The sequence below is a fragment of the Corvus hawaiiensis genome, chromosome 15 (genome assembly GCF_020740725.1).
Source record: "Corvus hawaiiensis isolate bCorHaw1 chromosome 15, bCorHaw1.pri.cur, whole genome shotgun sequence".
NCBI classification, from domain to species: Eukaryota; Metazoa; Chordata; class Aves; order Passeriformes; family Corvidae; genus Corvus; species Corvus hawaiiensis.
This window is the reverse complement of record NC_063227.1, coordinates 318,539-345,929: the sequence shown is the minus strand read 5'-3', so window position 1 is coordinate 345,929 and position 27,391 is coordinate 318,539. Positions and strand designations below refer to the sequence as shown.

The window sequence follows — 27,391 nt, the reverse complement described above, 5'->3', positions numbered from 1 at the left end:
CATTAACTTCTGGAGATGACAGATGCTATTACATTACAGTCAAGAGTCTTGACACGTTTCTAAGTCCCACCATATGGAGGACGGTCTAATGTAGATACTATATTATGGTTACTCAAACTCTGTTTTTATTAAATAATAGTAGTAAACATGTGGAAACAGTGCTGTCTCTTGCTCCAAATAGCCATATTTCAGTAGGTAATGAGAAATACCAGCATTAGTACTCCTGTTTATTAAGAAGACATATTTGTTCCTGCTGCATGTAAATAATACATTGCTTCTCTGTGTGACAGAGGAGATGATGCTGCTGCATGCATGATTTCTTTGCTCTGCCTGCCTAGGAAAAAAACAGAAGTCTGGAATGGAAATATTACCACTGCAGAAGGATAATTACTTCAATACACACGACAATGTAAGATTCTGCAATAAGGTGTCTGACAGTGACTGGGAATCACAGCATACTACCTAGCTGGTAGCATAGCACCTAGCACCTAGCACCTAGCTGGTGCTTCCCTGGCAACAGATAAAGAACAGCATAAAAAGAAATACTCAGCTGTTCTGCCTCTGTTTGGGATTGTAATCTTGTTTGGATGTGTATAATATTGTTCAGATCTGTTGCCTCTCAGGATGAGCAATGGGTACTATATGTGTGCATGGAGCAGCGGTTTTGAGCTGAATTTCTGGCTATTTGAAAATGTAGGCTGGCTGATGAGGCAACTTTTGCACACAATTGATTGTAGACTGTTAACCTATGCTCAGAAATCAATAATCACTTAACACCACATTTTAACAGACAAACACAGTACAAATTAACAGCAGTTACACAGTGCACACGTTTACATTCAGAATAAACAGGTCATGAAATAGCGCTTGGCAGAGGAGGAAGATGGGGCAGGTGGCTGGAAGGGGACAATGGTAACTTGAATATGTGGACAGGTACAAGGAGATTTTTGCGACTGAATGTCCCAGGGTTTTGTGGTCAATACACCTTCAGTGAGCCAAATGCATTCTCTAAGAGTTACCGAGAAGATTTGTCCTGAGGCCAGGCAAGATCATCTTTTGCTAGATAAGACTAAATCTACAGAAGTTGAGCACCGTTCATCTTGAACAACAAAACCCAAGTGGGTTGCTAGCAGCGATAATGGATTATATATATGTTGAAGGGACAAAAAAGAATGGAGCATAAACTCTAGTATAGTACTCTTGATCTGGACTGGTATTTTTCATATACTTAAAAGAATGGATTTGAAAAGGGAACTGAAAGTAATCCAGAGATGGTGTTTACCAAGGACTTCATGTGTATGTTTATTGAGCTTTACTTGCGACCCACCCTGAAGCACAGGCTTCTAGTCTTTAGGATGATATGCTCTACTCTATGCCTTCATAGGCTTGAGAAGTGGATACCAACAAACATCATTAGGTTGAACAAGTCCAAGTGCAAGGACAACTCCCAATATCAGTACAGAGTGGGGGAGTGAATGGATTTGAGAGCAGCTTTTCAGGAAAGGACTTGGATATATGGGTAGATGAAAATTAGGCATGAGTTGTTAAAATGCATGTGCAGCCATCCTGCAGCCTGGGCTACATAAAAAAAGGCATGGCCAGCAGGCTGAGAGGAGATTGTTCTCCTCTACCCCACCCCACCTCCCCACCTGGAGTTCAGCATCCAACCCTGGGGTGCCCAGTACATGACAGACATGGACCTGTTCAAGCAGGTCCAGATGAGGCCATGAAAATTATGAGAGGGCTGGAACTCCTCTCCTATGAAGAAAGGCTGAGACAGTTGATGTGGTTTGGTCTGGAGAAGAGAAGGCTCTGTGGAGACCCTGTTGTGGCTTTTCAATACATAAGGGAGGTTGATAAGCACAGAGAGACTTTTTACCAGGGCCTCTAGGGGCAGGATATGGAACAATGGTTTTAAACTGAAAGAGGGTATGTTTAGATTGAATATTAGGAAAAAATGATTCCCTGTGAGGGTGGTGAGGCACTGGCACAGGTTGTCCAGAGAAGCTGTGCTTGCCCCATCCCTTCAAGTGTTCAAGGCCAGGTTGAACGGAGTTTGCAGCAACCTGGTCTAGTGGAAGGTGGTCCCTGCCCATGGCATGGGGGTTGAAGCTAAATTATTTTTTAACATCCCTTCAAACCCAAACCATTCAATGATTGTGTGCCTGAGGAGGAGCTCCAGATGGTGGGGTGGTTGGAGACACTGTCAGGTCATCCCTACAATCAGAAACCAAACTCTGCAGAAGTTCTGACAGAAATCAGACCTTTGATTGAACCTATTAAGCTGGAACATTAGCCTGTTACTCAAAATGTGTGCACAGCAGAAGCAATGGTGAGAACCATACCTGCAGAGCTCAGTGCAAACTGATGGGGGGAAAGCAGGGTGCAAGTATGTTGGAGGTTTCCAGTGATTGCCATTCTGGGTTAAGGCCATTCCTCTTGTCTGAAAGCCTTCTGTTTCCCAAAGGTAAATCTGTATTGGGACATGCCTGGATATGGAATAATATTAATAATATGGGAAGGAAAGATTCCGTTTATGCTACGTTAATGTGGGCTCAGCAACAGGGGCAGGAACAGAGCCAGGGAAGGCCAGGAAGTAGTAGCTCCAGAATATACAGAGGAGGCTATAGGCATACTGCTCTGTACGGAGCTGTCTCGCTCCTTCTTCCCTTCAGCCACCTAGGAAATAAAAAGCAGGGATGAATCCCAGTTAGGCACACTTATGCTCAATCTTCTGGCTGCAGAACCTCCAGTTCTGAGCACTAATGTGAGACTATTGAAACTCCTGTGGCCAGACATACAGCCTCTGCTTGTCTGTGGAAGGAATAACTTAAGGTAGAGTAGTCCAGTGTTCTGCATGCACATGGTATCCCTTGGTTTGATGTTTAAAGTCACGTATTTCCAGATCTAAGGTTTTTCAACTACTGTCTCTAGGCTACTTGACTCACTGCTTTGTGAAGGCAACAAAGCATTGCATACCTGGGACGTGTCTGAAGAGAGAGATGTGCTGGCACTGTCTCCTTGGAAGCTTAGGGAAGATGAATAGAGTAAGTCTTCCTGTCTTTCTAGAGCTGTCTGCTTCAGGTGCATTTGAGACCAAATGGTATTTTCTGCAAACAGAAGTAAAGCAAGAGTCTTACTGTACTTTCCTTGTGCACACCTTGGAGTCTAGCGAACAGAAGTCTAAAAAAGCTATTTTAGGAAAGGCACTCGTGGGCTGTGTGGCCCTTGATTTAGAAAATACGTATTCTCTGTTTGGTGAATGGCCTGTCAGTTTGCGGGTTTACTTGTGAGATTGAGCAGACTGCAAGAACAGTTTGAACTGTACTTGAAGACTTTTGGGTCCCTCTGTGACTTTCCCAACTCTGTATTTTGTAAGGGGCAGGTTTGTAGTATCTCAGATGAGATGATTAAATTGTAGATGTGTCTATAGTGCTGGGTGTAAGGCTTTTATATACTGCAGGAGGTAGGTTTAAATATTAATCATTTATGTAATTATGCCATTTTCTTTTACTTCCTTTTAAAACTTTTATAAACATAAAATATTTAAATCTCATTAAGGTATGTTGCTAAAATGCTAGGGTGAGAAAAGAAATACAGATTTAGGATTACACAGTTGCATGTAACAGGACTTCTGCAACTGCTACACTGAATCTAGTAATAGGCTGCATCAGAAGCTACTTACCTTGACTAAGTGAGGGGCAGGAGTGAGTACAGAAACAGAGGATGAGGAGGGGAATCCTGACCCCATAATCCTGGTGCACAGATGTAGTTACTCAGCAACCTATGGATACAGCATGTCTGACCTCCCCATCGTGATGTTTTTGCAGCACCCTTCATTTGAATGATATTTGGAAATAGCTTCAAGGGTGTTTGAGACGAACAGAAATGTTGCCAAAAGATACAGAAACACTTCTTAGAGCAGATCCAGGCTGGTCCCATAGGTTGCAGAGGAGATCACAGAGACATTGCAGAAGAAGGTAGAACTATACACAAGAGCAATGCAACACAGGATCTTGAAACCACAGGAGTTAAATTTCCCTCTGCTCAGCTGTTTCTCTGTGATGTGACTGATGCTTACCAAGGCATTTGTTGCTCTCAAACATGCCGAGTATCTGGTCACACTTCTCCTTCTGGTTGCCGCTGTTCTCACATGTACACCACAAGGAGACCTCCACACTGGAGTTACTGACATAGTTGGGTGTCATGGGTGTGCCTGTCCCAAACCCCCAGAGGAAAGAAGCATTATGAATCATGTTATACTAAAGGAAATGCTGCCCTTTAGGAATGCTGCCCTAAAGGAATGTAGAAGCCTTCCACTGTAATAAGCATGTTACCCAGGCGAGGTCAGGAGTGCCAGCTAGGTGGCCCAGGCTTGATGAACCTACCTGAAGTCTGCTGGGCTGTGAGAAAGTGTTGAGATTGCTACCCCTGACTCAGGCACTCTGTGAGATGTGTTGAGAACTGAAGCTGGTGCAAGCATTAAATTGCGAAGGATTTTTATTTTAGGATGTGAAGGACCTGCGTGGACTCAGCTGTGGTACTGACATGGCAGCAAAAGGTACTCTTGCTTCTTGTGTAGCTGGCAACACTGTGTAGCCAGGTGCCTTTTGACAAACAAATACTGCACAACTGTAGTGTGCCACTCAGGCAGTGTTCATTTAGCACAAAACCAGCTGAGCCATCTGGAAAAATTGAAGGTATAGTCTAGATTTACAGCTTCTGAGGTACTGCTGCTCTTTACATCTTCCTTTGAGCCACTCTGCAAAAGTATTAGTAGGTTGGCAGATAGTAAACTACTAAAACCAAAGATGACCATCCTTCTAACAGTCGGTAGTGCTATCTTCTGGCTGGCCCTGAGAACATAGTGTGCACAATACTAACAAGCCATCAGGAGTCTAAAAGTCAGGCAGTGATGGAATGCCATGTTTAATCACTGCTGTGATGGGATGTAACTCCAGCATTAGAAATTACTTAGTTCACATAAGCCCACAGAGCGCTGTTTAGGAGGCACTTAGAGGACTTTCCACCAGCTGATGATGCAAAGAAGTGTTCAGAAATCTCAGGCAAGGATGGGGCAAAGTACAGGAAAAAATGCCATGGAAGATCTCTCTTTGGACTGCATTTACCTCAGAGGCAAGGCAGAGCACTAGCATCAATTAGTAAGGCATATTCTCTGGTATACTGAGCACTACCTCCTGCAGGAGACCAAGATGGTCCTTCACAGCATCAGTGTGCCTGCAAGTTTGTGGCCTGAAAGCATCCACCATGTATGTTTCTGTGGATGTCACTTACCAATCATCCCCATGTAAGCCTGCAGGCATGCAGCATGGTTGTGCAGAGAGCAGCCATCTGGAGACATGTCTACAGGTTGACAATTTTGTTGGAAGTCAGCCAGTCGGGATCTGTAGGAAGGAAAATGAGACCATCAGTGTCGATGTTGTTCTCTTGGATAACACCCTCTGCTGCCTGACCTACTTGCAGATATGGTCTTCTAAGCAGGAGTCCAGGAGCCAAAGGCAATTTGGTTTGGTGTTATACTGAAAGGAACAATCAGGAACAATAGTTTTCCGGCGTCTTTCTCCACAAAATTCATCTTGACATGGACAAAACAGGATCCTTTTGGTGAAATCCTCAGGAACTTTCTCAAAGAAATTTCTTAGCCCTCTGTGGCACTTGCGGCGGTCACACACATCCTCACTTCCTGCTCCCTTGGTGCAGATGGAGGCATAGTCTGTGCGTAGACGAAAACACTTCTTGCTCAGATTACAGACGTGTGTTGCTTTCAGGCATGAATTTGTTGCATCTCCTGCTAACTGTGAGCCTATAAAGCCAAAAGAAACACAAAAACCATGAAGCAAGTGTCCAGAAGAGATTCTGTATGGAAGCAAGAGTACTCCTTTCTTGATGGTCAGATTTGAAAAATCAAAAAGAACAAAGCAAACCAGTCCTTCTATGTGCCGCAGTATGACACTGTAATTATACTAGTTACAAAAGAGTATTTTTTAATTGGTTCATGGTAGGGTGCTTGTTTCAGAAGATGGATCATTGTGGGTTATTACTGGTTTCATGGGCCTGGATCTGTGGCTATATTTACACTTGGTAGGAGTGACAAATTTAGGCAAGTAGCCAGAGCAGACATTCCTTTGATTAAAGGGGCCATTACCCCAAATTGTTCTTAATAATCTTCAACCCATGAAAAAGTAAGAGAGGGCAGCATTATATCATGTAACCATTACAATTCTTACCTGAGACCAGAGCTGCCAGTTTATTATAATCTGTCTTCCAGTGTTCTTCATTTGCTGGATTCTCATAGGGAGAGGTCTCCAAATTGAAATAACCTAGGCAAGATACAAGATATTTTATGCAGTGGGAGATGGGAGAAATGCTTTGGGACCAGCTTATTTGTATGTTTGTTTGTTTATTCTTAAATGGATATTTTTCTTATTTATGCCTGGTTCTTTCCTCAGGCTGGAGTTCAGAAATGCTCTGTCTCACTCAAAGCTAAATGCCAAGAATGGTTCTTCTGGAAATGTGAAGCTATTACTGTGTAAAACCCTCATTACATTTTGTCCAGCTGGAATTTGGTCTATGTTGTCATTTGGATTTTTCAGCTTCAGTAAGTGTGAGGAGCTGAGCAGCACAGGCAGGCTCTAGTGGGAGGTCAAGTAGAAACATCCCACAAAAGAAAGCAGCAGAACACTTAGGGATGCCATGGCAATATGTGTCATAATCACATGTGTTTTCAGTGATGGACAGACAGTACCATTTTGAGGTAATTTTCGCTAAATCTAACTATCTCAGTGTAGCTGTCTTTGTCTCTTAGGGTCACTGGTGTATTTGAAGGGCTGGTCCCATACCAGATGAGTTTTCTCTGCTTATCAAACAGAGCAGTAATGAATTCTCTTTACCAGGAGATATGGTTCCAGAGCAATTACCTACAGTGCTGGGAAGTGGACTTTCACAGTTGATTTCAGCTGGGGGGTGGGGGTAAGCCTTACTAGTAACTTGTAAATTTACATTATTTCATCTCACCATCTGTCATGCTGGAGTGAACAGTCCAGAAAATGCGTAAGCAGTGCTCCTGTTTTTTCATGCGCCGGTGACACTTGCAGTGCAGCAAAGAGCTGTTCCCGAGGTCAAGCTCTGCATTCAGACATCTGACCCTGCTATCATGATCCAGTGAAAGGAGGCGAGTCTTGGCCAGGGCACAGTTTTCCAGGGTTCTGTACGTGGCATTGCAGGTGGAGTCAGAGAGGCACAGCTGCTCTGCCACAACACAGTCACTGCTGGGCAGAGCCATGAGGTCTCCTGATCAAGTAGAGAAAAGACTGTTAGGACTCCAGTCAAGATGAATGCCACACAAGCACTTTGTCATTGTTCTGCAGGGATCCTGTTTTCAACAAGGACTCCTGGCAAGACACAGAACTTGTTGGGATCTTTCATGTGGAGTAGTAAGGAACAAGAGCTGTCTCCATTTAGAAAAAAAAGGATGAGTATAAATGAAAGAGGGAATAAAAGGTTAAATAAAAGCCTCCAAAATAATTTTGTTCAACTTAGCCAGGATCAGAGATTACTCTGTATTTTATGGCCTAGTAAATCCCTGCGAAACCTCACGGTTGCTGAGGCCTGTTTGAAGAAGCTCTTCTATCTGGGCGCTGAAAACCGCAGTGCAATAAGCACATAGTAATACCATACTGTGTACCATGAGTCAGTGCTGCTGCAATTACTAAAGTATATGCTGGTCATTAAGAGATGTACTGAGAAAACCATTTATAGGGTATAAAAACAACTACTTTAATGAGCCTGAAGACTTAAGAATGGTTTTTTTTTTTTGCATAATAAAATTAATCCTTAACAAAGGATGCAAGTAGCTTCATACGGAAGTGCTGATACATAGTCAATTAAAGTACATGGAACCCAGTCCCTAAAATCCCTACCAAAAATGCAGATGAAGGTTTGGCCCATAAGAACCTCATGAGGTTCAACAAGTCCAAGTACAGGTGCTGCACCTGGGTCAGGGCAATCCCAGACCCAAGTCCAGACTGGGAGATGAACCAGTTGAGAGTAGCCCTCCAGAGAAGGACCTGGGAGTTCTTGAGGTGAGCTGGTCACATGCAGTTGCAGCCCAAAAAGCCAAACATGTCCTGAGCTGCATCAAAATCAGCATGGCCAGCAGGTCAAGGGAGTAGATTCTGCCCCTCTGCTCTGCCCTCGTGAGACCCCCACCTGCAATGCTGCATCCAGCCCTGGGGCCCTGAGCACAGGAACAACATCAACCTGTTGGAGTGGGTCCAGAGGAGGCCCAAAGATGATCCGAGGGTTGGAGCACCCCCTGCTATGAGGCTGAGAGAAGGCGTTATTGAGCCTGGAGAAGGCTCCAGGGAGACCTCCACTGGACCTCTTCCAGTACTTAAAGTGGACTTATAAAAAAGGAGGGATAGCAACTTTTTATACAGGCAGATAGTGATAGGACAAGGGGGAACAGTTTTAAAATAAAAAGGCAAGATTTAGATTAGATGTTAGGAAGAACTTCTTATTCAAAGGGTGGTAAGGGCCTGGCACAGGGTGCCCAGAGAAGCTGTGGCTGCCTCATCCCTGGAAGTGTCCAAGGCCAGGTTGGATGGGACTTGGGGCAACCTAGTGCCTAGGTCTAGTGGATGGTGTCCCTGCCCATGACAGGGGGGTAGATCAAGATGATCTTTAAGGTCCCTTCCTGCCCAAGTCTTTCAATAATTCTATGATTATGTTGTCATGGGTAGGTGAATTCAGTCTGTAATCTTTCTTCATTTCTGCAGTATATGAATCTATGTTAATAGTACAATAGTACAAGTACAATGAAGTCTCAGAACAAGAGAGTTTGCTAAGAAAATTTCTATATAGGCTGGTATGTTTCTTCCCTTCAGGTCAATATTCCTTGGCTGGCTTTAGGAAATGACTGTGTGGAGCCTTACATCTATCTGTAGTGTTCTTTGGGTACATCATCTTACCTATCATTCTCTTGTTCAGCAGGTGCAGTAGTACTATTTCAGTCTGCCATCACTATGGTGCAACTCATATTGCCCAGTGCACCATCTTCACCATGTAATTTGTTCTCTCACTTCCTTCACTTTTGCTTCATCAGTTTATTTGCTGTAAGCAGTAGAATGCATAATTCCATGCCAGCCTGCTTCTCAAAGTTTCTAGTTTCCCTACAGCCCAGTAATATTATCTAGGTACCTCTGTCTCACTTGTACAAGATTCTTTGTTCTTCTAGCAATTTACTGTACTTTGTAGTTCACCTGCCTCTTACATAGAGACTTGATGACTTTTCAAGCTCCCTGAAAAATCTCTCATCAGGAATGCTTTGTATCCAGCACAGTGGGTTCAGGCGAGGCTACTCTAAACCTCAAATTTAAAACATGATGACCTCTATAGACATAATTTACTAGCTGTGCATTGTTGTAAGCCCCGAAATCTGGCAAGTTATTCAATTTTTTTAAAATCTTGTCTTAGTAGTCCAGTAACAACGTGAAAGAATGAGAAAGCTAATTCTTCCCTAGATCTCTGGTCTAGGTTGCAGAACATGTTAAAGATGTATGTGTATGGGAATCCCACCCATTTTTTAAAACACATTTAAAAAAAAACACGTTAAAAGGTAATAACCAATTAACACATTATGATTATTTATACCTTAGAAAAAATGGATAGGTAATACAATACACCTTTATTCTCCCTTTTCAATGTCCTGTCATATAGATATGTCTATCTTGTTGCCCCTGGCGCACCACACTATTTAAAGAGACAACAGTCACAGAAGAGAAGCCCTTCCTTTATTAAACACAGTTACCAAAGAAGCATTGGCATTTGGACATGGCAAATTGTGGGAAATCTTTTGTAATCGTGTGGCTGCTACTGTGGTCTAAGTGCAGCAGCCCATCTTTTAGCAGTCAAAAAGCTGCAGCTTTTTCTGAGTGCAAAGCACCCCTAGACAGAAACTAGGAATGCTTCAGAGCAGTTTCTAATTTCCTTATTCCTAGTCACATCAGCCCTGAAGACTGAACAAGATATGAAGTGGGAAAAGGAATAATTTCAATCCTCAGTTCTTGTGATTTGGCAGTAGTAGGAGGCAGAGTAGAACACAATCAGCTTCATCTCTGCAGGAGTTCCTTGGATTGGTCTTGGCAAACTCAGCCTCGTCTCGGAAAGCTATGGGCCTGAAGCATTCCAGAGGGGGAATGCATGGGGGGTAGGTATCAAAAACTGCTCTGGGCGAAGCCAGCGAGAGCGCGGCGCAGTCGGGACCAGCTCAGGCGAAGGAATCCCCGCGTTATGCCCGTCCGGCCGCATTCAGGGATCGGCTCCCGGCATCTCCTCTCACCTCCTCACGCCTTGCCTCCAGGGCAGACGTTACCCTGCCCAGAGCGTCCCTCTAGTTTGGCCACAACTACACTGGAGGTTCCCCGTTCGGGCCAAAGCAGCAGCCGCCTTTCCCGGTTTGAATCGCGAATTCCTACCCGCCGCCTGCGCCCGGGGCAGCTGGAGCCAGGAGAGCCAGTTAGCGGCTGGGAGCGCGGCGCTCGGGACGCGCTCCGCGCCTGCCCGGCATCGGGGGGAGCAGCGGTCAACCCTAGCGACCGCGACCCTGGCGCCGCCCCTGCAACCCGCAGCCGCCCCGCGGCGTGACCGGGATGCGGGCGATCCCGCTATCCGCCCGCCGGGAGAGGGACGGGGACGTGCTGCCCTGCCCAGCCCGCCCCGCGCCCCGGGCGCTGTTACCGGCTCGGGAGAGAAGCAGCCCCAGGAGCAGCGCCGGCCCCATGCTGGCGGTCGGTGGCTCCGAGCGCCAGGGCTGCAGCTCACATGCTGCGCGCGGCACCGCCTCGGTTCTGCTGAGCCCGGCCCGCCCCGTCGAGGTGCGGGCGGCGAGCGCCGCCCCCGGCCCGACCCACCGCGGGTCCGAGACCCGCCCGCGGGGCCACGGCCGGTGGAGAGGGTAGGCTGCCGTCCGGGCTGGTGCGAGACGGGGCAGCTGGGACGGTCATCGAGCGGCCGCTGTCCCCAGGGCGACCGGGAAGCCGCTGGGCCCGGGGCCGGGCAGTGCAGGGATGCTTCAAAAGGGGCGTTTTGGAAGGGGCTGCGCAAGGCGTTTGTTTATTGATTCATAGCGCACCTCAGTACCGAGAGCAGAGCTGTGACTGCGCACCCTCGGGGGCGTACTTGGGTAAAGGACAGTAAATCCCCAACGGGAGGGAGTGTTCTTGGAGGATGACCGCCTTTTGAGTAGATTCCCCAAGTGATTCTTGCGTCTGTGGACGGGATGACTGAGCTTGCGGCTTCTTCCTTTTGCCTTTGTTGTGAAGGTTGTTATTTCAGTTTCTTACCTGTTGCTGGATCTGTCTTGATTGAGCTGCTTGTCTGCACTCACACAAAAGATGGCATTTCTGAGAGCCCACGTGGCATTTAGGCAGCTGTGCTTCTTTTGAACAGATGCTTCCTTTTAGTTTGCATCCTAAGATCAAATTAACCAATGGGAAAAAGTTACAGTCCAACATGTCAAACATTAGTATATGAAAATGAGGGAAACGTTTTGTAAGTCAATTGTTTGCATAAGTAGAGAGACTTACCCCACCTTTCCAAAAGCCCCAACGGAAAGTGTAATAACTGTGCAAATACATTAAGTATTCACAATCAAATTCAGTGGTGCCCTCCTCTTCTCGAGTTTTTAAAAAAGATTAGTCTTCCTGCTTCTGAATGGAAATTACTGTATATCACTGTATTAAAGCAAGTAGCAGTTCCAGTGATCTGCTAGGCATTTCCTCTCTACATCCATGACTGCCACAGCCAGTGAAGAGGGGGTTTGACCAAGGAAGTATTTTGTTTGCTGTAGGTGCTGAGTTACTTAGTCGTACCTTATTTTTTATAGTACTAATCTTATGAAGATTATAGCACACTGGTGCTTCTGCGGCTTTTTTTCAGGATTTGTCCACTACAACCCTTCTCGAGTCAAAACCAGAGTACGTTACTGGGAAGTGCAAAAGATGCTGAGCCTGGTCCATTTGTCAGGAGTACTATCAGAAAACTACTGGGGGAGGTAGCACAGAGGAAGGCTGAGCAAACAATTCTCTGCCTGGGCTAATATTTACAGCACCACACTCTGCTCTTTACAGGGCTAGAGACAGACAGCAGACATTCACAGCTAATAGTAACACCTGTACACTACAGAAATATTAACCTAATGCAAACAACCCAGCAGAAGTTGATGTCTATATTTATGGAAAACCAAATAAAAACTTCCTCCATTTCCTAGCATGAGTGCTAGTGCCTTAAACAGCTCTGGCTGCTCATTGCCAAAGAAGGTTCAAGGGTTTGACATTCATAGCAGCTACCCACAGTTTTGTGTTTCAGTTCCTGGGATACTTGGCCACGTCTGGCTCAAACAGTTTTACTCTTTTGTTCCTACTATGAGTAAAGAATTCAAAGCTGCTCCTGTATTTTAGCCTCAGTGTAGTTCACAGCAGAAAGGTCAGAGACGTCTAAGTGTCTATCTGGTTAAGTACAGTCATACAGCTCAATGGGTAGACTATATCTTTGGTAAGAATAATTGTAAGTCATTCTACAGGAAAAGGGAACTAAGAAATTTTTGATGAGAAGAATTCAGGGTGAGCAATGGAACTGCTGAACAACATAGCTGCAGTCCAGAGGGACTTTGAGAAATGAAAGAACTGGGTCAACAGGTGCCTTATGACGTTTAGGAAGGAGAGTCGAGTTCTGAAACAGGGCAGAGTGACCCCATTGCATCTTTCCTGGCTGAGGACTGATTGGATGAGGAGCAGTCTGCTGGAAGGACCTGGAAGTTGCCATAGATACCAGTAAGCTGTGATTGTGAATAAAACAACCCACACACCACACTGTATTAGGAAGAACATGGCCAGAGACTGAAAGAAGTTATTCATGTCTGCTTAGCAGTGGTGTGGCCACACCTGGACTGCTGTGTGCAGTTTCCTGCCCCTGAAGTTCAAGAGGGATGTGGAGAAAATAGAGAGGGTCCAGTGGAGGACTACCAAGGTCATAGCACATGATCTACAAATTGATTATCAGAGCTGGGCTTGTTTGCTTGGCAAAGAGGAATTTCAGAGATGATCTACTAACACCCTACAGCTACTTGAAGGTGAGCTGCAAAGGCAATAAACCCAAATGGCAGGTGACACAAGAAATTATGATGGCCATAAATTCCATCTTGGGTTGTTCAGGCTGGGTGCTAGAAAAGAAAAACTGTTTCACTAAGAAGTTGGCACAGTGCTAGAACAGGTTATCTAGAGACATATCAGAGTCTGTATCCAAAAGGGCAGAAAAAGCTACAGCCGACTTGCTCTTTTGTTGGTGTTAGTACTGACTAGCACAAGGACGTTGGATTAGAGACCCTCTAAGTCCCTTTTCACCAACTAGTTAAGGCAATGGTTAGTGTGCACATGCTCGGATGACAGAAGAAATTTAAGGCATGAGCAGTTCAGAAGAAAAATTATTTGTAAAAGGAAAGCAAAAATACTTTTTCAAGAGAAGAAAGGAGGAGTACCTTAGAACAGCACTGCTCTACTACCTTAAGTCTAAATTTTTTCAGAGGCAAAACCACAAAGTAAGTAGTTTTAATAATGCATTACACTATATTTTGATTCAAAGACATTTAAGTGATGCACTGTGAGCCCATTTTTCTGATCCAGATATATCCATGAGGCATATTGTCTCTCCTTGTGTCAAGTGAAGCTTAATTAGCTTGCAGGACAGTGGATCTGGCAGTGGCAAGACAGACCCAGGCCCTAGGGGTTATAGCTGTTCAATGTAGTCAGAAAAATAATGGAACTATCATGGTTTCGGAATGGTATTTCCCAATTTAGTGCTCCCACTAAAACAGCCCTTCTTGGTCCCCCGCCTTCCTTCAATTGGAAGAACAAAAGGCAAAGATCACAGGTGGAGATAAGAAACAGCAATGAGATAAGGAACGGTAACAGCAACAATATTAATAACAAAAGGTATAAGACAAAGAAATTATTTGCATGGACGATACTGACTGGCTCTTCCCAACCATGCTTTCCCCCACCAGAAGGAACCGATTCTCCTCAGAAGCGAGAGTCCCTTTCTCTGCCCCCAGCAATGTTGTGATGTGAGGTGGTATCAAATAATATTAGGGTATTGGCCATGCCCCCTCCCACTGATCTGTGCCAAGACCAGGACAGGAACAAAACCAAAGATTTTACTTTCCTGTAGGCTGGAAATGTACTTAAACAGGTATTAAAGCAATCAAGTTAAAGAACATGGAAATAATCTAATGATTATTTCCCCTTGTTTCAGCAGCAGTCCTGCTGCTTTCCACAGTGAAATGGACTGGACTTCTATTCATTCAAGCCATGAGACTGAGGACTCAAGGCCACATTAGGCCACAAAGATCAGTGGTCCCACTCTGCTGCCACTCTCACTACCTTTCTGGAACACAGAACCAGAGCCAGTAGGTTCTTATTTTAATCACTCCTGTAAATTTTGTCTTCTCTGCTTGTAAAAGAGATGGGCACATGGCAGCATGGCAGGGCAACAGCACAGGGGCTGTTTACTTTACATCTTATCAGCAGCTTTAGGTGCTTTAGAGACTACCGGGAAAGACTGAGGTATGAGCCACTCCTACTGAGTCAACAGTATGCCCTGACCAGGAGGGCCAACCATGTCCTGGGGTGCATCAGGCAAAGCCCTGCCAGCCAGTCAAGGGAGGTGATTGTCCTGCTTTACTCTGCACTAGTGTGGCCTCACCTTGAGTAGTGTGTGCAGTTTTGGGCACCACAATATTAAGAAGACATGAAGCTACTAGAGACCATCCAAAGGAGGCCACGAGGATGGAGAAGGGTCTAGAGGGGAACCTTATGAGGAATGGCTCAGGTCACTTGGTTTGTTCAGCCTGGAGAAGAGGAGACTTGAGGGGAGACCTCATTGCAGTCTTCAACATTCTCACGAGGGGAAGCGGAGGGGCAGGTGCCAATCACTTCACTCTCATGACCAGTGACAGGACTCGAGGAAAAGGCATGGAGCTGAGTCGGGGAGGTTTAGGTTGGATATCAGGGAAAGGTTTTTCACTCAAAGAGTGGTTGAGCACTAGAATAGGCTCCCCAGGGCAGTGGTCACAGTGCCAAGGACCTGTCTGAGTTCAAGAAGTGTTTGGACAATGCTCTCAGGCACATCATGGGATCCTTGGCACGTCCTGTGCAGGGCCAGGAGTCCGACTCAATGATTGTGATGGGTCTTTTCCAACTGAGCATATGCTATTATTCTGTGATTCTGATACATGGCAGGACTTTGGATCACAGCACAGAGCTGCTGTATTAGCTGCTGACAGATGAGGCTTTCTTTACTAATTTTGCCCCTGGCAACAAGGTTTCTAGGATTTCCAATTTCTTTGTGTGTCCTCAGAAAAATCCTCTCTTGCCTCCTATCCCTTGTGGTTTTCTTAAGCATCCAACAAAGTACGAGCTATCAGCAAGAGTGTTGGCAGGTGAGGAGGATACCTGAATGCACTAAGGGAGATTTTAACTGAAATTTTTATACAGACATGAAGGTCATCCAGCAAAAATGTAAAGGGCGACTCCATGGGCCATAGGCAATTGTGCTCCAGAAGACTAGGGCTGTTTGGGTAATGTGTTAGAAGGCTTGCCTCTGAGGTTTGGCATGCAAACCAAATGGGTAAAACTACCCAATTTTTTTTTTTTTTAGTAGCTGCATATAGCACAGACACTGGATTAATTCTTGACAACTGTTGGAAACAAGTAGTAATCTCACTGATGGCCACAAACAATTTACATGCAGCAGATTATTATTTTTTTAAATTACAGGGAAGGTCATGAATTCATATTCCTTCGCCTATCCTCTTGTCTCCACACAGGCAGATTTTTGCCTCTTCCAGCTTCCTGGTATCAGTCACTCTTCATGGTTCTGTCACTATTTCAACTAGTTCATGAAACAATCTGAGATATTTAGGGGTCATCAAACCCAGTGGGCCTGAAAACACATTTTTCTAAGCACTCTATCTTTGCCAAACATTCTTACCTTGCTATTGTTTAACTGCCTGAGTGTGTGTCACCACAGGCAGGCAGCAACCACAACAGCCACACGCCCACGGCTAAACCCCAAAGAGTAATTTATTTCCCTTCCCTAGCTAACTGGGGATCCCCAAAGCAACCCCTTGGCAGAGGCACACAAGGAAACACAGGCACCATTAAACTGGTTTCATGCCAGAGGATCACCGGAGTGTTCACACCGGTTTAGCAAGGGTTATTCCCAGCTTCGCGTTTACAGTCCTCCTCAACAGGCAGTCATCTACTTTTAACCCGTTCCTCCCAACACATAGTCGCCAGCTGGCAGTTCCAATTATCATGTTGCTTTTTGCCCACCAGACTCCAACATAGAGCAGAAGGAACTCACACAGATTTATTAAAACATATCGTGGCATATCTGAACGGAATGTGGGAGGTATTGAAGAAAAGGGTCGTGTGGAACTAGATCAACTGTATGGACTTCAGATCAGGTACCAGGAACGTTTGTGTAATAAATAGCTTGATTTTGTTCTTCAATAAACTGTACAGAACTTGCTTAGTGATGTCCTTATCGTGATTTATGCAGTGGATTCTCAGGATGAGCGGGTATTGCAGCGCTGATCCACTCCCAGGAGCACGGGACAGGTGTTGCAGACCCGGCTGCAAAGGTGGCAAAACAGAAGCAGAACCGCTTTGAATGGCTCCCTGTTTTGTCTCATGCACAGAGAGCTTCCTAGGAAGACCTGGAGCTACATCCCAGGATCCACCTCCCAGCTTTTTGTAACCACCCTCCTGGCCCATTCGCTGCAGCCCCAGCCGGCCCGAAGCCGGCTGTGACCCGGGAGTACCGAACGACCCCAGAGCGGCCCAGCCCCATTCGGTCCCGTCCCGCCGGGCCCCGAACCCCCCGCATCCCCAAGCTCCACGGACCGGAAACGGAAGCGCGCGCCACCTCAGTGGCGGCGATGCCTCTCGCGTGGGCCAAGTCCCGTCTTTCCGGTTCCGCCGGAGCGGCGCGGGCGGCGAGTGACGGGTCTCGGGTCCTTCCGCGGCGCCGAGGGCGGCGCGGCCCCGCCCGGCCCATGGACCGGCACAAAGTGAAGCGGCAGCGTCTGGACCGGATCTGCGAAGGTGAGGCGGGGCGGGCGCCCCCCGTCAGCGGCGGCAGCAGCGGACGGCGGGGAGCGGCACCTGCCCTATGCCTCGGGGATCCGACGCAGCCGCTGCGCGCCTGTGGGGCTGAGCGTCCGGCCGGCCGGCGGCGAGCAGGGCCCCGTCGCCCGCGGAGGCGCTGCCTACGGCCTTCTGGAAAGGGCCGGATGCTAGTGACTGACGGAGGCTCTGTGGACGTACAAGTTCTGCTCACTTAAGGGGGAAACAGTATCTGGGCATGCTGGGATGGGGGGGGGGGCAGGTCACTGGGGAGGAGCTGTGAAGCGACTTTGTCACTCGTTTCAGGAGCCTGGAGTAAGATGGCATGCTGCTGAGTAGATCACCTCTATTATCTCATTGATAAAACACGCTTTGTTTTCCTTTATTAAGTGATGGCAGAGGTGGTTGTGAGTTTTTTCCTAGCCTCTTTTCCCTGTGTTTGTTTCCTATTCTTGTCTTTTGCTTTGCCTAAGCTGTTCCTAAATACTATTAGTGACTTATTGGACTAGCAGATGAGAGTTTCAGAGTTCTTGTCTTTCATGTAATCACTCCTGCTGACTTTCTTAATAGGCATACGGCCTCCTATTGTGAATGGCCCAATGCCAGCACGGCCACTGGTTGCACTCCTGGATGGACGAGATTGCACTGTGGAGATGCCCATCTTGAAGGATGTTGCTACAGTGGCATTTTGTGATGCTCAGTCAACTCAGGAAATCCATGAAAAGGTGTGCAAGAAAATGTGCAAGATTCAGAAGTAGAGCTCAGCCTCTTAGGTAACCAAACCAGATATTGATTTGGACTGTTTTTTGTTATAGGTGCTGAATGAGGCAGTAGGAGCTCTGATGTATCACACCATTACCCTTTCTCGTCAGGATCTGGAGAAATTCAAAGCCCTCAGGGTCATTGTGCGTATTGGCAGTGGCTACGACAATGTTGACATCAAATCCGCTGCAGAATTAGGTATGATGACACCATTAGGTGTCTGTTGCGATCAGAATTGAATGTGAAATGGAACACTGCACCTGTTTTTGTGCTTTATAGCTGAGTGCATTTAAAAACTTTTATGTACAAAGATTTGGAGCTGCTCAGTATCAGGTGTCTTTAGGAAGCTGACCAGTAGAGGCACTGGTAGTTGGCTTAAAAGAAAGATTCTCAGTTTTCAGATTGCTCAGCTATGGATGTTGGTGTCTTTGTTGTTGTTTGGGATTCACGAACCTGAATATGGTGTCTAGGTAACATTTGGTGAGGTGACTTTGGTTTTTTTGTGACCCCTGAGCAAGCTGATGTCTGAAAGCTGCCTGCAAATGCTGATGCAGGATAAACTCTCTAAATGCTTCATGAGTTTTCCTCTTAATTTTGTATACGCAAATAAGTTCTGATTCAAAACTTTATTAGTTATCCCTGTAGAACCCTAGGCATGTGAAAAGCGTCTGGATCAGGCAACAAAAAGCTGCTCTTTATTAAACAGATGTGAGTGAGACTTCTGGACCTTTTAGTCCCCTAGGTGAGATGGATCACCTAAGTACCTTTCCCCTTCTTTTTCAAGTTTTACAAGTGTAAGGGATTCGAAAGCTTCCTTAATGTAATGCAGGTCTTGTTAAGCTTAAATCAAATACAGGTATTAGTATATAAAACTGAAATAGGTAAGCATTGCAATTTTCAGATCTGTGAGAACAGATGAATTGCTATTAAATGAAGAGTGTGTATTGGGCTAGTGCTTGAATTAGGTCAAAAGAGCCTTTTCATCTGGATGATTCAAAGGAATAGTCTCAAGAGTTGCTGTCAAGGCCCTTGGCTTTCATCCAGCCTTTACATATTTGTGCTGAGTTTGGAACCTAACCTAGTCTTACGTTTCTCTACTTAAGGTCACCATCCATATCTTTGATTCGTTCAGATTCAAAGATTTCCCTTTTCCCCCACTGCACACTCATTAATCCAAGGTGAAATGAGTCAAAGTTCTTTCACCATCAGACCATTGCTTGCCACTTTTGCTTTGGAGTGATAGTATGATGACCCTTACACGTGGTCAGATTTGCTTTTTCATGGACAATTAATGGTTATTTTCATGCTTAGCCAGGCCTTTTAATTCATTCTGAGGTAAGATACTGTTCCTTGTGTGTTCTGAATCTTCAGACCAAAGGGCTGTTGTCTGTGTTTGTGCTTTTTTTACATTTAGGTATAATACTGCATGCTAACACAAATCTGTGTCTGGCTATGTAACAGATGGATGCATGGGGCTTGTCTGGAGTTGAATGAGATGGTAACCAGTGAGACTAAGAGAAACTGGGTTTTTCTATCACCCCTACTCATGTCCTCTGAGTTGTCTGTGTGGCATTATGGCACAATTGGAAATAATTTGAGAGAGAAAAGCAGTCAGATATCTGGGATTGTCTGTGGCCATTGCTCTCCTAATTCTCATGGGTAAGCACAGTCTGAGTTTAGCCAAATGTCTCCTCTGAATAGGCTTACAAAACAATGATGCCTTCAACCATTGCCTAGATTTTATTTCCAGTTTTTAGCTAGGTGGTGGACTTTTGAGGCAGAGGAGTTGCCTTGGTTTGGCAAGTGGCTAGGGTTACATTTGGGAAGAGACCATTTTTCCATCTAATTATTTTTATTTCTTGGCTGGTTTGTCAAACGAAGGATAGCAGGAGTGAAATGGTATGTGGCCAGCTTCCCCTCCCCCCCCCTTTTTTTTTTTTCATAGACTGCTCAGGACTTACCAGATTTTGATACAGTGTTCCACCTTTCCCTGTTCTGACAGTAATTTATGCTTCTAGAACTTCAACTCTGTTTGCGTTACTAATTTACCTGATAGTTGTAGTCGTGGGTTTTATGGTCCTTGTGGCTGTATGTTATTCTAGAGTGGGAGTGTTATGTGTTGTTATTTTTAAGCAAAACTTCAAATGGATTTAGAGAAGCTCCTGGGGCTTCTGTCTGCATTTAATGAGTTAGTTACTTATTGTTGCTCCTGGGGAGGCTGATGCTTGCTGTGAGCATCTGGACCGTGAGGCATGAAGAGCTCAGCCATCTGTCTCAATTCTCCTACAGTCTGCCTGTTAATCTATCAGGAGCATCTGTGGAAGGAGTGCATCTTTTTGAATGCAGATCTCTTAAAACAGTCAGTTGCTTGTATCACTTGTATGGCCCAGTTTTCTCATTTCAGCCTGTTTGTTTGTTTGTTTGTTTGTTTGTTTTTCTGGTGAGTGTGTCAATCAAATAGATATTTATGAAGGAATGGTATTTCCTGAGGGATTGAAAAGATGGCTGGTCGCATCTGTGTTGTTGTAGAGTGAGGTTCTGAAATGAATCCTGTGTTTCTTGAGTTCTAGAGTACTGAATTATGTTTCAGCATTTGTGCTTAAAGAGCTTTATGTTGGTTTAGAATTGTGATGCTTAAAATCTTATATGACCTCTATGGCTTTGTAGGGATTGCAGTTTGCAACATCCCTTCCTCCTCAGTAGAGGAGACTGCTGACTCTACCCTTTGCCACATCTTGAACCTCTATCGCCGTGTTACTTGGCTACATCAGGCTCTGCGGGAAGGGAATCGAGCCTCAAGTGTAGAACAGATTCGAGAGGTGGCTGGAGGTGCTGTGCGTATCCGTGGGGAGACTTTGGGCATCATTGGACTAGGTAAGTGATGGGAATTGTTAGACTGAAAAGAGAACTGTGAACGTTTTTGGGAAGCTAAGAATCACATACTGAGGAAAGTGATAATTCTACAGCTGTTCTTTGTGAAACACACTGACTCCTAAGGAATGCTAGTGCCCTATTCTGGATATCTTCAAGAGCTGGGTGTATGTCAGGGGATTGGGTATTCTTTTTTCGATTTCAAGTGGTTAGAAGAATTGGAACATTCATACAGCTCTTCTCGGTGACTGTTTCCCTGTGTGCTAGGCTCTGTATCAGTAACAAAGCTGCCTGAAAGGTGGCTACCAAGTCCTTCTCCAAGTTCTTGTAGCCAGATTATTATCTCTGACTCAGAGTCCAGATTTGGTTTGAAAACAACTGCTTCTTGACTGAGCTCTGGCTATTGCATGGGGAAGAACTAGAATTAGCTACATAGGAGCAGCACTGAATAGCCTCCTCTGGATCCCTATGGCAATCCTAGGGGTTTACAGGGCTGCAATACCTTGGGCCCTGGCAGTAAACTTCAGTGTAGGCTCCCAGTCTACCCCAGTATCTTGTCTTTAAAGTTTGTTTTACCTTTCCTTGATGATTGTGGGTTTTCTTTTGTGAAGGCCGAGTTGGACAGGCAGTGGCTCTGCGAGCCAAGTCCTTTGGCTTCAACGTGATTTTCTATGATCCCTATCTGCCGGATGGAGTGGAGCGATCCTTGGGTTTACAACGAGTAGGAACCCTGCAGGATCTACTAATGCACAGCGATTGCATCACATTGCACTGCAGCCTGAATGAACATAACCATCACCTCATCAATGACTTCACTATTAAACAGGTGCAGCAGGAGCTTGATTTCCCCCACAGAGCACTGTGGAAATGAATGCAAACCAAAACTGCTGCTTTCACAGAGGCTGAGAGCGTGTGAATCCTGCTGCCTCTGTTGTGTGCCTTCTGCTGCCTTTGGAGGCTGGCGCGTGTGGATCCGGGTGCCTGTGCTTTGTGCTGTATAGAATTTTATGTTAAGAGAAGAATAGGATTGGCTCTTCTTGCAAAGTAGTTTCCTTTCTAAAGAATATTTTAGATGATTCTATAATTTAAAATTATCTTTAAAATAATTTACTGCACTGGTTAGAGCTAGGTGTGGTGTGGCGGGGACTGTGTACATTGCTTTACACAGCACTGCCAAAGCCTCTCTGCCCAAGCCCACTGCAAAGTCAGTCTCGGGCTAAACTCCACTAGCCTATGAATGATTTCCAGTGCTTTTATGAGAGGCATTTGGACATTGTAGTCCAGTTTTGTATAGCTGGATACTTGATTCACGGTTCATGTCCTCTTTCTTTTTTAATGTAGTAGGATGAATATGGAGTGCAGAACTTGAGAGTTCCACTTTTGCCCTTGTTGTCTTGTGGGTTTGTTCGTTGATTTTTAAAACAAATTTCTCAAGCATTGCTTGCAGGCTTTTTCCCTGTGGTAAGCTTTGCAGTGAGAGCACTCCTAGTTCCTCCAGGCCTCATCTAGTCACTGCAGACTCCTGCTCATTTCCAGTAGACTTCGCAAGATTCACTTAGCTTCCGTGACGAGTCTCATTCTCAATGCACGTAATATTTTTCTTCTTCCAGATGCGTCAGGGCTGCTTCTTAGTGAACACAGCCCGGGGAGGGCTGGTAGATGAGAAAGCTTTAGCACAAGCCTTGAAAGAGGGGAGAATCAGAGGAACAGCATTGGATGTGCATGAGTCTGAGCCTTTCAGGTAATGTACCTGCATGCTTGCTGCATCTGGTGGTTCACCTACACTGGATGATTCTTTTGGTGGTTTGGTGGGGTTTTTTTGTTTGTCTTGTTGTTGTTTTGGGGGTTTTGTTTGTTTGGTTGGTTGGTTTGAGGTTTTGGGGGTGTTTTTTGTTGTTTTGGGGTTGTTTTTTTGGTTGGTTTTGTTTGTTTGTTTGGTTGGTTTTGTTATTTGGGTTACAGTGATGCCCAAGACGACAGGTGGGGTTATCACTTCTGGAAAAAACCTTTTTCTTCCCTCCAGTTTCACTCAGGGGCCATTAAAAGATGCACCCAATGTTATCTGCACCCCTCACACTGCCTGGTACAGTGAACAGGCTTCCATTGAATCCAGAGAAGATGCAGCTAAAGAGATCCGCAGAGCTATTACAGGTAATGAAGAAGATTTGCAGCTGCTGCCAAATTAGTGGTTTTTTGTTAGTTCACTGCAAGGATTATGCTGATTGTTCTGAAAACTTAGACTTATTAACTGGTTTCTGGAACTGGAGTAAGTTGATAATTGTATCTTTGCCTTCTGAGAATTCTTGTGCCTAATGCCAGAGTGGCTCTTTCTCTCCCTGGGAAAGCCTTTTTACCTATGTCTTCCAAATCCTTTGCAATATTTCCTTTGACAGTTTTATTGTATGCTTTTCTCTTTGAGTAGTACATGTTGTCTCTTGAAAAAGGTGAGGCTTGGCAGTTGCAGTTTGTGGCAATAATTTTCACAAGATCATAGAAATGGGAAGAAAGGATCGGTTTCTTGCCATCCCCAGACACCAGATGCTTAGAGGAGAGTCTCCCATACCCAGTGTTATCCTGTGGAGGTGGATGAAAAAGAGTTTGTGTTTTTCCTTTCTACTTTCCTTTGTAAATGCTGCAGGGAACAAGTCTCTCCTACCTGTTTTCTGGGTTTTTTTGTCATTCTTGGTGCCCTTGCAGGTCACATACCCGACGCTTTGAGAAACTGTGTTAATAAGGAGTACTTGCTGTTAGCAGCTCAGTGGTCCAATATTGATCCTGCAACTGTCCACCCAGAACTCAACGGAGCTGCAGCTTACAGGTGAGATACATAGGTTATCCAAGCATATCTTCCTGCTGAAGTAGGCCAGGGGTTTGAGAACTGCTTGTACCTGCAAATAGGTATGTCTCTGTTCCTATATACTCTATATGAGCTCTTTCCCAAAACTTAGCAGCTCTTCTAAAGCTCTACTAGGATTTAACATGTACTTGGTCATATTTAGTTCCAGCTGCATACTGGTCAATATTTCTGAATGCTTGGAAGACATGCCCAAGAGATACCTTGATATAAGAAAGCCTGCTGAATGCCCCCAAAAAAGGACTGGAACTCGACATTAGAAGTTGTGCCTATCATTAGGGCTATATAAAAAAAGCACAGTTCTTACCTGTAGCCCAGATGTGGACTATTACTGAGACATCATCCAGTGGATTTGTTCAGTAGTCTAAATAGACTGTATTTGAGTTTATCTGTTTACCTGTTAAGTGATTGTGGGCAGGTTGCTTCCCTTCTGCTTGTCTCCCATCTGCAAAGCAGGAAATACATTGTCTTTCCTTCTATGAGAGATGTACAGAGGTTGAGATGTATTTATGAAGAGGGCATAGGGAAGTAGAATGGAAGTGATGGAAGAATAGTTCATTAGCAATTCATGACTGTCACTCTCCTATTTTTCATCTTGCATCTAGCTGTTTTATTAGTTCAGCTTCTTACTTCTTCTGTCTTGGAGCCCAGTGAAGGATAACTGCAGCTTACACTCCACCTGCTGATGGGGAGGGAATTCCTAGCCCTCCAGGTGCCTTCATAGAGTGCCTCACAACGTTTTCAGCTGGAGATAAATTTTGTATCTGTTTTCAAATGTTTAGTGTGTGACCTCAGACTGTCTGGGTCTGTCTGCAAACAGGTGTCATTTGGCATTAGGATACCACTGCTACTCCTCAGCTCTGGAGACTTTTCCTGCGTTCTATCTCAGAGCATTTCTGTTAGAAAGAGGGATTTGTTTTCAGCACGTCTGAGGGCATGGCTCCTTTTCCTTTGAATAATTCTGTTGGACAAGCTTGTAATTTCTATGTTTTTGTTGGTTTTAGGTTTCCTCCAGGAGTAGTGGGAGTAGCCAACCCTGGGCTACCAGAACCACCAGTAGTGGAAGGGATTGTAGCTCATGGGATCCCTCCTGTTTCTCACTCTGCACCACGTACCCCTTCCCCAGGAGAGACAAGCAAACTGGATGCAGACAGAGAGATTCCTGCTGACCAATAGCAGCGTGTTTCTCTCCCCTCCTTTGGCAGCAGAAAAAAGTAGGAGGGCATCTCCTCCTAGGACCTTCTTTAACACCCTACAGACACTGTTTCCTGTTCACATGGGACGGGAGAATGCATTTCATTGCTGACAAACTTTAGCTCTTGCCTTTATTTTGTAACCCTTTAGTTAAATTTCTTAATGAATCTTTCTCCTTCCCTGGGGCATGGCAGCAGTGACCTTGCCTCCCCTTGACTTCACGAATCAGTTCTCCCATGTATCTGCTTCAGTTGTCTGTGACAGGGAACTGTCTTTGTGCGCTTGAAAATGGAAGTGAGGCTGCCTGATCAGGGATGGTCCTCAGTGTTCCGAACACCGGACTTAAGTGCACACTTTTCAGTTGTGACTTGTAGCTTAAATTTAATTTGGCTGAACCTCTTTTAAGTGTAGCCATGGGGAATATTAGAAAAAATATTAGTGAATTGGAGAAGTTGTGACTATTGTCTTCATTATGCCCTTGATAGAATGCAGCCAGGTTAAGCTCTGTGTGTTACTTTGCTTGTTTTAATTAACGTTTCCTGTGAGAACAGGCATAGCGCAGGCACTGTTAGTTCTTGACCATACCAAGTTTTCTCTATGCAGTTCTAGGCCTGAAGTTAAAAGTAACAGTCTCAAAGCCAGCCTTTTAAATAATTTGGAAACGATTAAAATGTCATCAAATGTATTTTGGTGGCCACCATGTTTGTGAGGCTTCAGAATAGTTCACCCTGGAGTCTGTAATTTGGAGAAGGTAAGAAAATGCAGAAATGGGAAAAGCTCACACTGAGAGACAGCAAGTAGCAATAATGTGCAGATGTAGTTGCTGGTTCCTCGCACCCAAGTACCTCGTAGGCTATGGCAGTGTTTATCCACAAGGGATCCATCAGGCTAGAATTCTAAGCTTTAAGATACAGATTTTTTTTTTCCTTTTTGCATAATTGCATCAGCTAGAAGTAACGTTCCACTTGTCTGTGCTGGTGGAGAAGGCAGCTTTTAATAGTCAGGAAAAGGTTTTTCACCCAGAAGGTGGCTGAGCACTGGAAGAGGCTCCCTAGGGAGGCTGGCACAGCACCAAGCCTGTCTGAGTTCAAGAAGTGTTTGGACAATGCCTTTGGGTACATGGTGGGATTCTTGGGGTGTCCTGGGCAAGGCCAGGAGTTGTACTCGATGATCCTGATGAGTCCCTTCCAACTCAGCATATTCTGTGATTCTATGATATACTACATCTCAATGGCAGGGCAGAGCAGCAGGGCAACGCAAGATAGCAGTTTGTTTTACGTGAATAGGCTTTGTGATACTAAAGGAGAATTAATACTCTCAGTTTTCTACCTGAAGCCAAGGCAGGATTGTTTCTGGCAAGTCTTCTCCATTTCACATTGCTTCTTTGAGGAGTGGGGAGCCTTCAGCAAAAGAGGTTCCACAGGAGAAGATTTTTCTTTAATTCCAAGTCTTCCTTTAATTTCATCTTGTTACACTTCAGTTATAGCCTTTCCATGCACAAGATGTAACAGTATCTGATTGATTTGTTCATGTTGTTTGGATATATTAAAGTAGGTGCTATACGGGAGGCATACCCTATGTGTGGGTTTCTCTGCCTCCCTTGATTATTCTCTCTGTTGTGTGTCTGTGACTGGAAGCTGAACAGATGGGAGCAGACTGGAAAAACAACTTAAAGTATGGACAAAATCCTCTGTTTAGGCTGTTTAGTTTAGGAAGGTAAGGAAAGCTTTCAGAATAACTAAGTTCTCAGATTTTTTTTTTTTTCCTGGTGAAACATTTTTCTCCAATACTGCCTTCTCTATAATGGCTTACTGCTAATACAGTGATTCATTCCTTTCTCTTCCCCTTCTCTATTCCCCCCAGCAATTCAAGAAAGGCAAATAGTCAAGAAGTAAACTTCAGGTGTTTTCTTACAGATTTTACACTTTAGCTGTTTAGCATTAGTGAGGTAATACTAGTTTTCTAGTGCTGAGTGTCTTTTTTTGATAAGGTATTTGTCTCTGTGAAGTTTCTTGGCTTCTGTGTTTTTGTGGATGATGCTGATTCTACTTCAAATTCATATACCTCCTTGGCTGCTCAGGTTTAGCAGATCAGACTGAGATGGTGGTAGGCATGAGTTACAGGAGAACTTTTTCTGAACAAAAGCCTGGAGCTCAGAAGCCCGTTGATTGCAGATGTACCTAAAATAACCATCAGCACTTTCCTGAGTTCTCTAATCTCTAGGAAGTTCAGATTTCACAAGCTACTGTCTCAGAAAGCTCTTCTGACAGGCAGGTGTGGAAAAGTTTTCAGAGAGCTCATCTTCTATTACCACATTAGGGAAGCAGTCTGTCAGTAACTACTCTTTATTTGCTGCTGAAGATTCCTGCCCTGCTTAGGGGTTCAGGTCTGAGATTATTTTGTGGTAAGGGGCTTCTAGTTACGAGCTTTGAGGATCAGAGTACATTGACCTTGTCTTTTCTAGAGCACAATGCAAGATAGATTTATTTTTTTAGAAGAGGCAATT

The 27,391-nt window shown here is 44.9% G+C and overlaps 2 protein-coding genes and 1 long non-coding RNA gene across 4 annotated transcripts; 1 reads left to right on the top strand and 2 right to left on the bottom strand.

Annotated features, from left to right (window-relative positions):
• Positions 1-2,082: 2,082 nt before the first annotated feature.
• Positions 2,083-10,866, bottom strand: GFRA3 (GDNF family receptor alpha 3). Its single transcript, XM_048319862.1, has 8 exons — positions 10,759-10,866; positions 7,036-7,311; positions 6,249-6,341; positions 5,479-5,824; positions 5,296-5,405; positions 4,082-4,216; positions 2,980-3,110; positions 2,083-2,679 (listed from the first exon to the last, which is right to left on the bottom strand). The coding sequence occupies exons 1-8, from the start codon at positions 10,799-10,801 to the stop codon at positions 2,545-2,547; spliced, it is 1,269 nt and encodes a 422-aa protein (XP_048175819.1). The 5' UTR covers positions 10,802-10,866; the 3' UTR covers positions 2,083-2,544.
• Positions 10,867-16,421: 5,555 nt separating this feature from the next.
• LOC125333699 lies at positions 16,422-17,085 on the bottom strand. The gene is made up of 2 exons (XR_007206952.1): positions 16,983-17,085; positions 16,422-16,712 (listed from the first exon to the last, which is right to left on the bottom strand). It is a non-coding gene; the product is annotated as an uncharacterized LOC125333699 (long non-coding RNA).
• On the top strand, positions 17,018-25,110 carry LOC125333698 (C-terminal-binding protein 2). Of its 2 annotated transcripts, XM_048319832.1 has the most exons (9): positions 17,018-17,183; positions 17,775-17,929; positions 18,020-18,164; positions 20,634-20,840; positions 21,449-21,663; positions 22,448-22,578; positions 22,861-22,988; positions 23,535-23,655; positions 24,696-25,110. In XM_048319832.1, exons 1-9 carry the CDS (start codon positions 17,018-17,020, stop codon positions 24,865-24,867), a joined length of 1,440 nt encoding a protein of 479 aa, XP_048175789.1. In that variant the 3' UTR covers positions 24,868-25,110. The 2 variants fall into 2 exon arrangements, with proteins under 2 accessions (XP_048175789.1, XP_048175790.1); XM_048319833.1 differs by lacking the exons at positions 17,018-17,183; positions 17,775-17,929; positions 18,020-18,164 and adding an exon at positions 19,309-19,625.
• The last annotated feature ends 2,281 nt before the right edge of the window (positions 25,111-27,391 follow it).

What these genes read in the sequence shown, in the direction of transcription:
- GFRA3 (XM_048319862.1), bottom strand. Translation starts at nt 10,801, where the DNA reads ATGGGGCCGGCGCTGCTCCTGGGGCTGCTTCTCTCCCGAGCCG. An exon ending in GCTGCTTCTCTCCCGAGCCG is followed by an intron (nt 7,312 to 10,758) that starts GTAACAGCGCCC and finishes CTACTTGATCAG; the next exon opens with GAGACCTCATGGCTCTGCCC. An exon ending in TCTCTTCAGACACGTCCCAG is followed by an intron (nt 2,680 to 2,979) that starts GTATGCAATGCT and finishes TTTATTTCCTAG; the next exon opens with GTGGCTGAAGGGAAGAAGGA.
- LOC125333698 (XM_048319832.1), top strand. Translation starts at nt 17,018, where the DNA reads ATGCCTCTCGCGTGGGCCAAGTCCCGTCTTTCCGGTTCCGCCGGAGCG. An exon ending in TCTGGACCGGATCTGCGAAG is followed by an intron (nt 17,184 to 17,774) that starts GTGAGGCGGGGC and finishes CTTTCTTAATAG; the next exon opens with GCATACGGCCTCCTATTGTG. An exon ending in CTCAGGAAATCCATGAAAAG is followed by an intron (nt 17,930 to 18,019) that starts GTGTGCAAGAAA and finishes TTTTTGTTATAG; the next exon opens with GTGCTGAATGAGGCAGTAGG.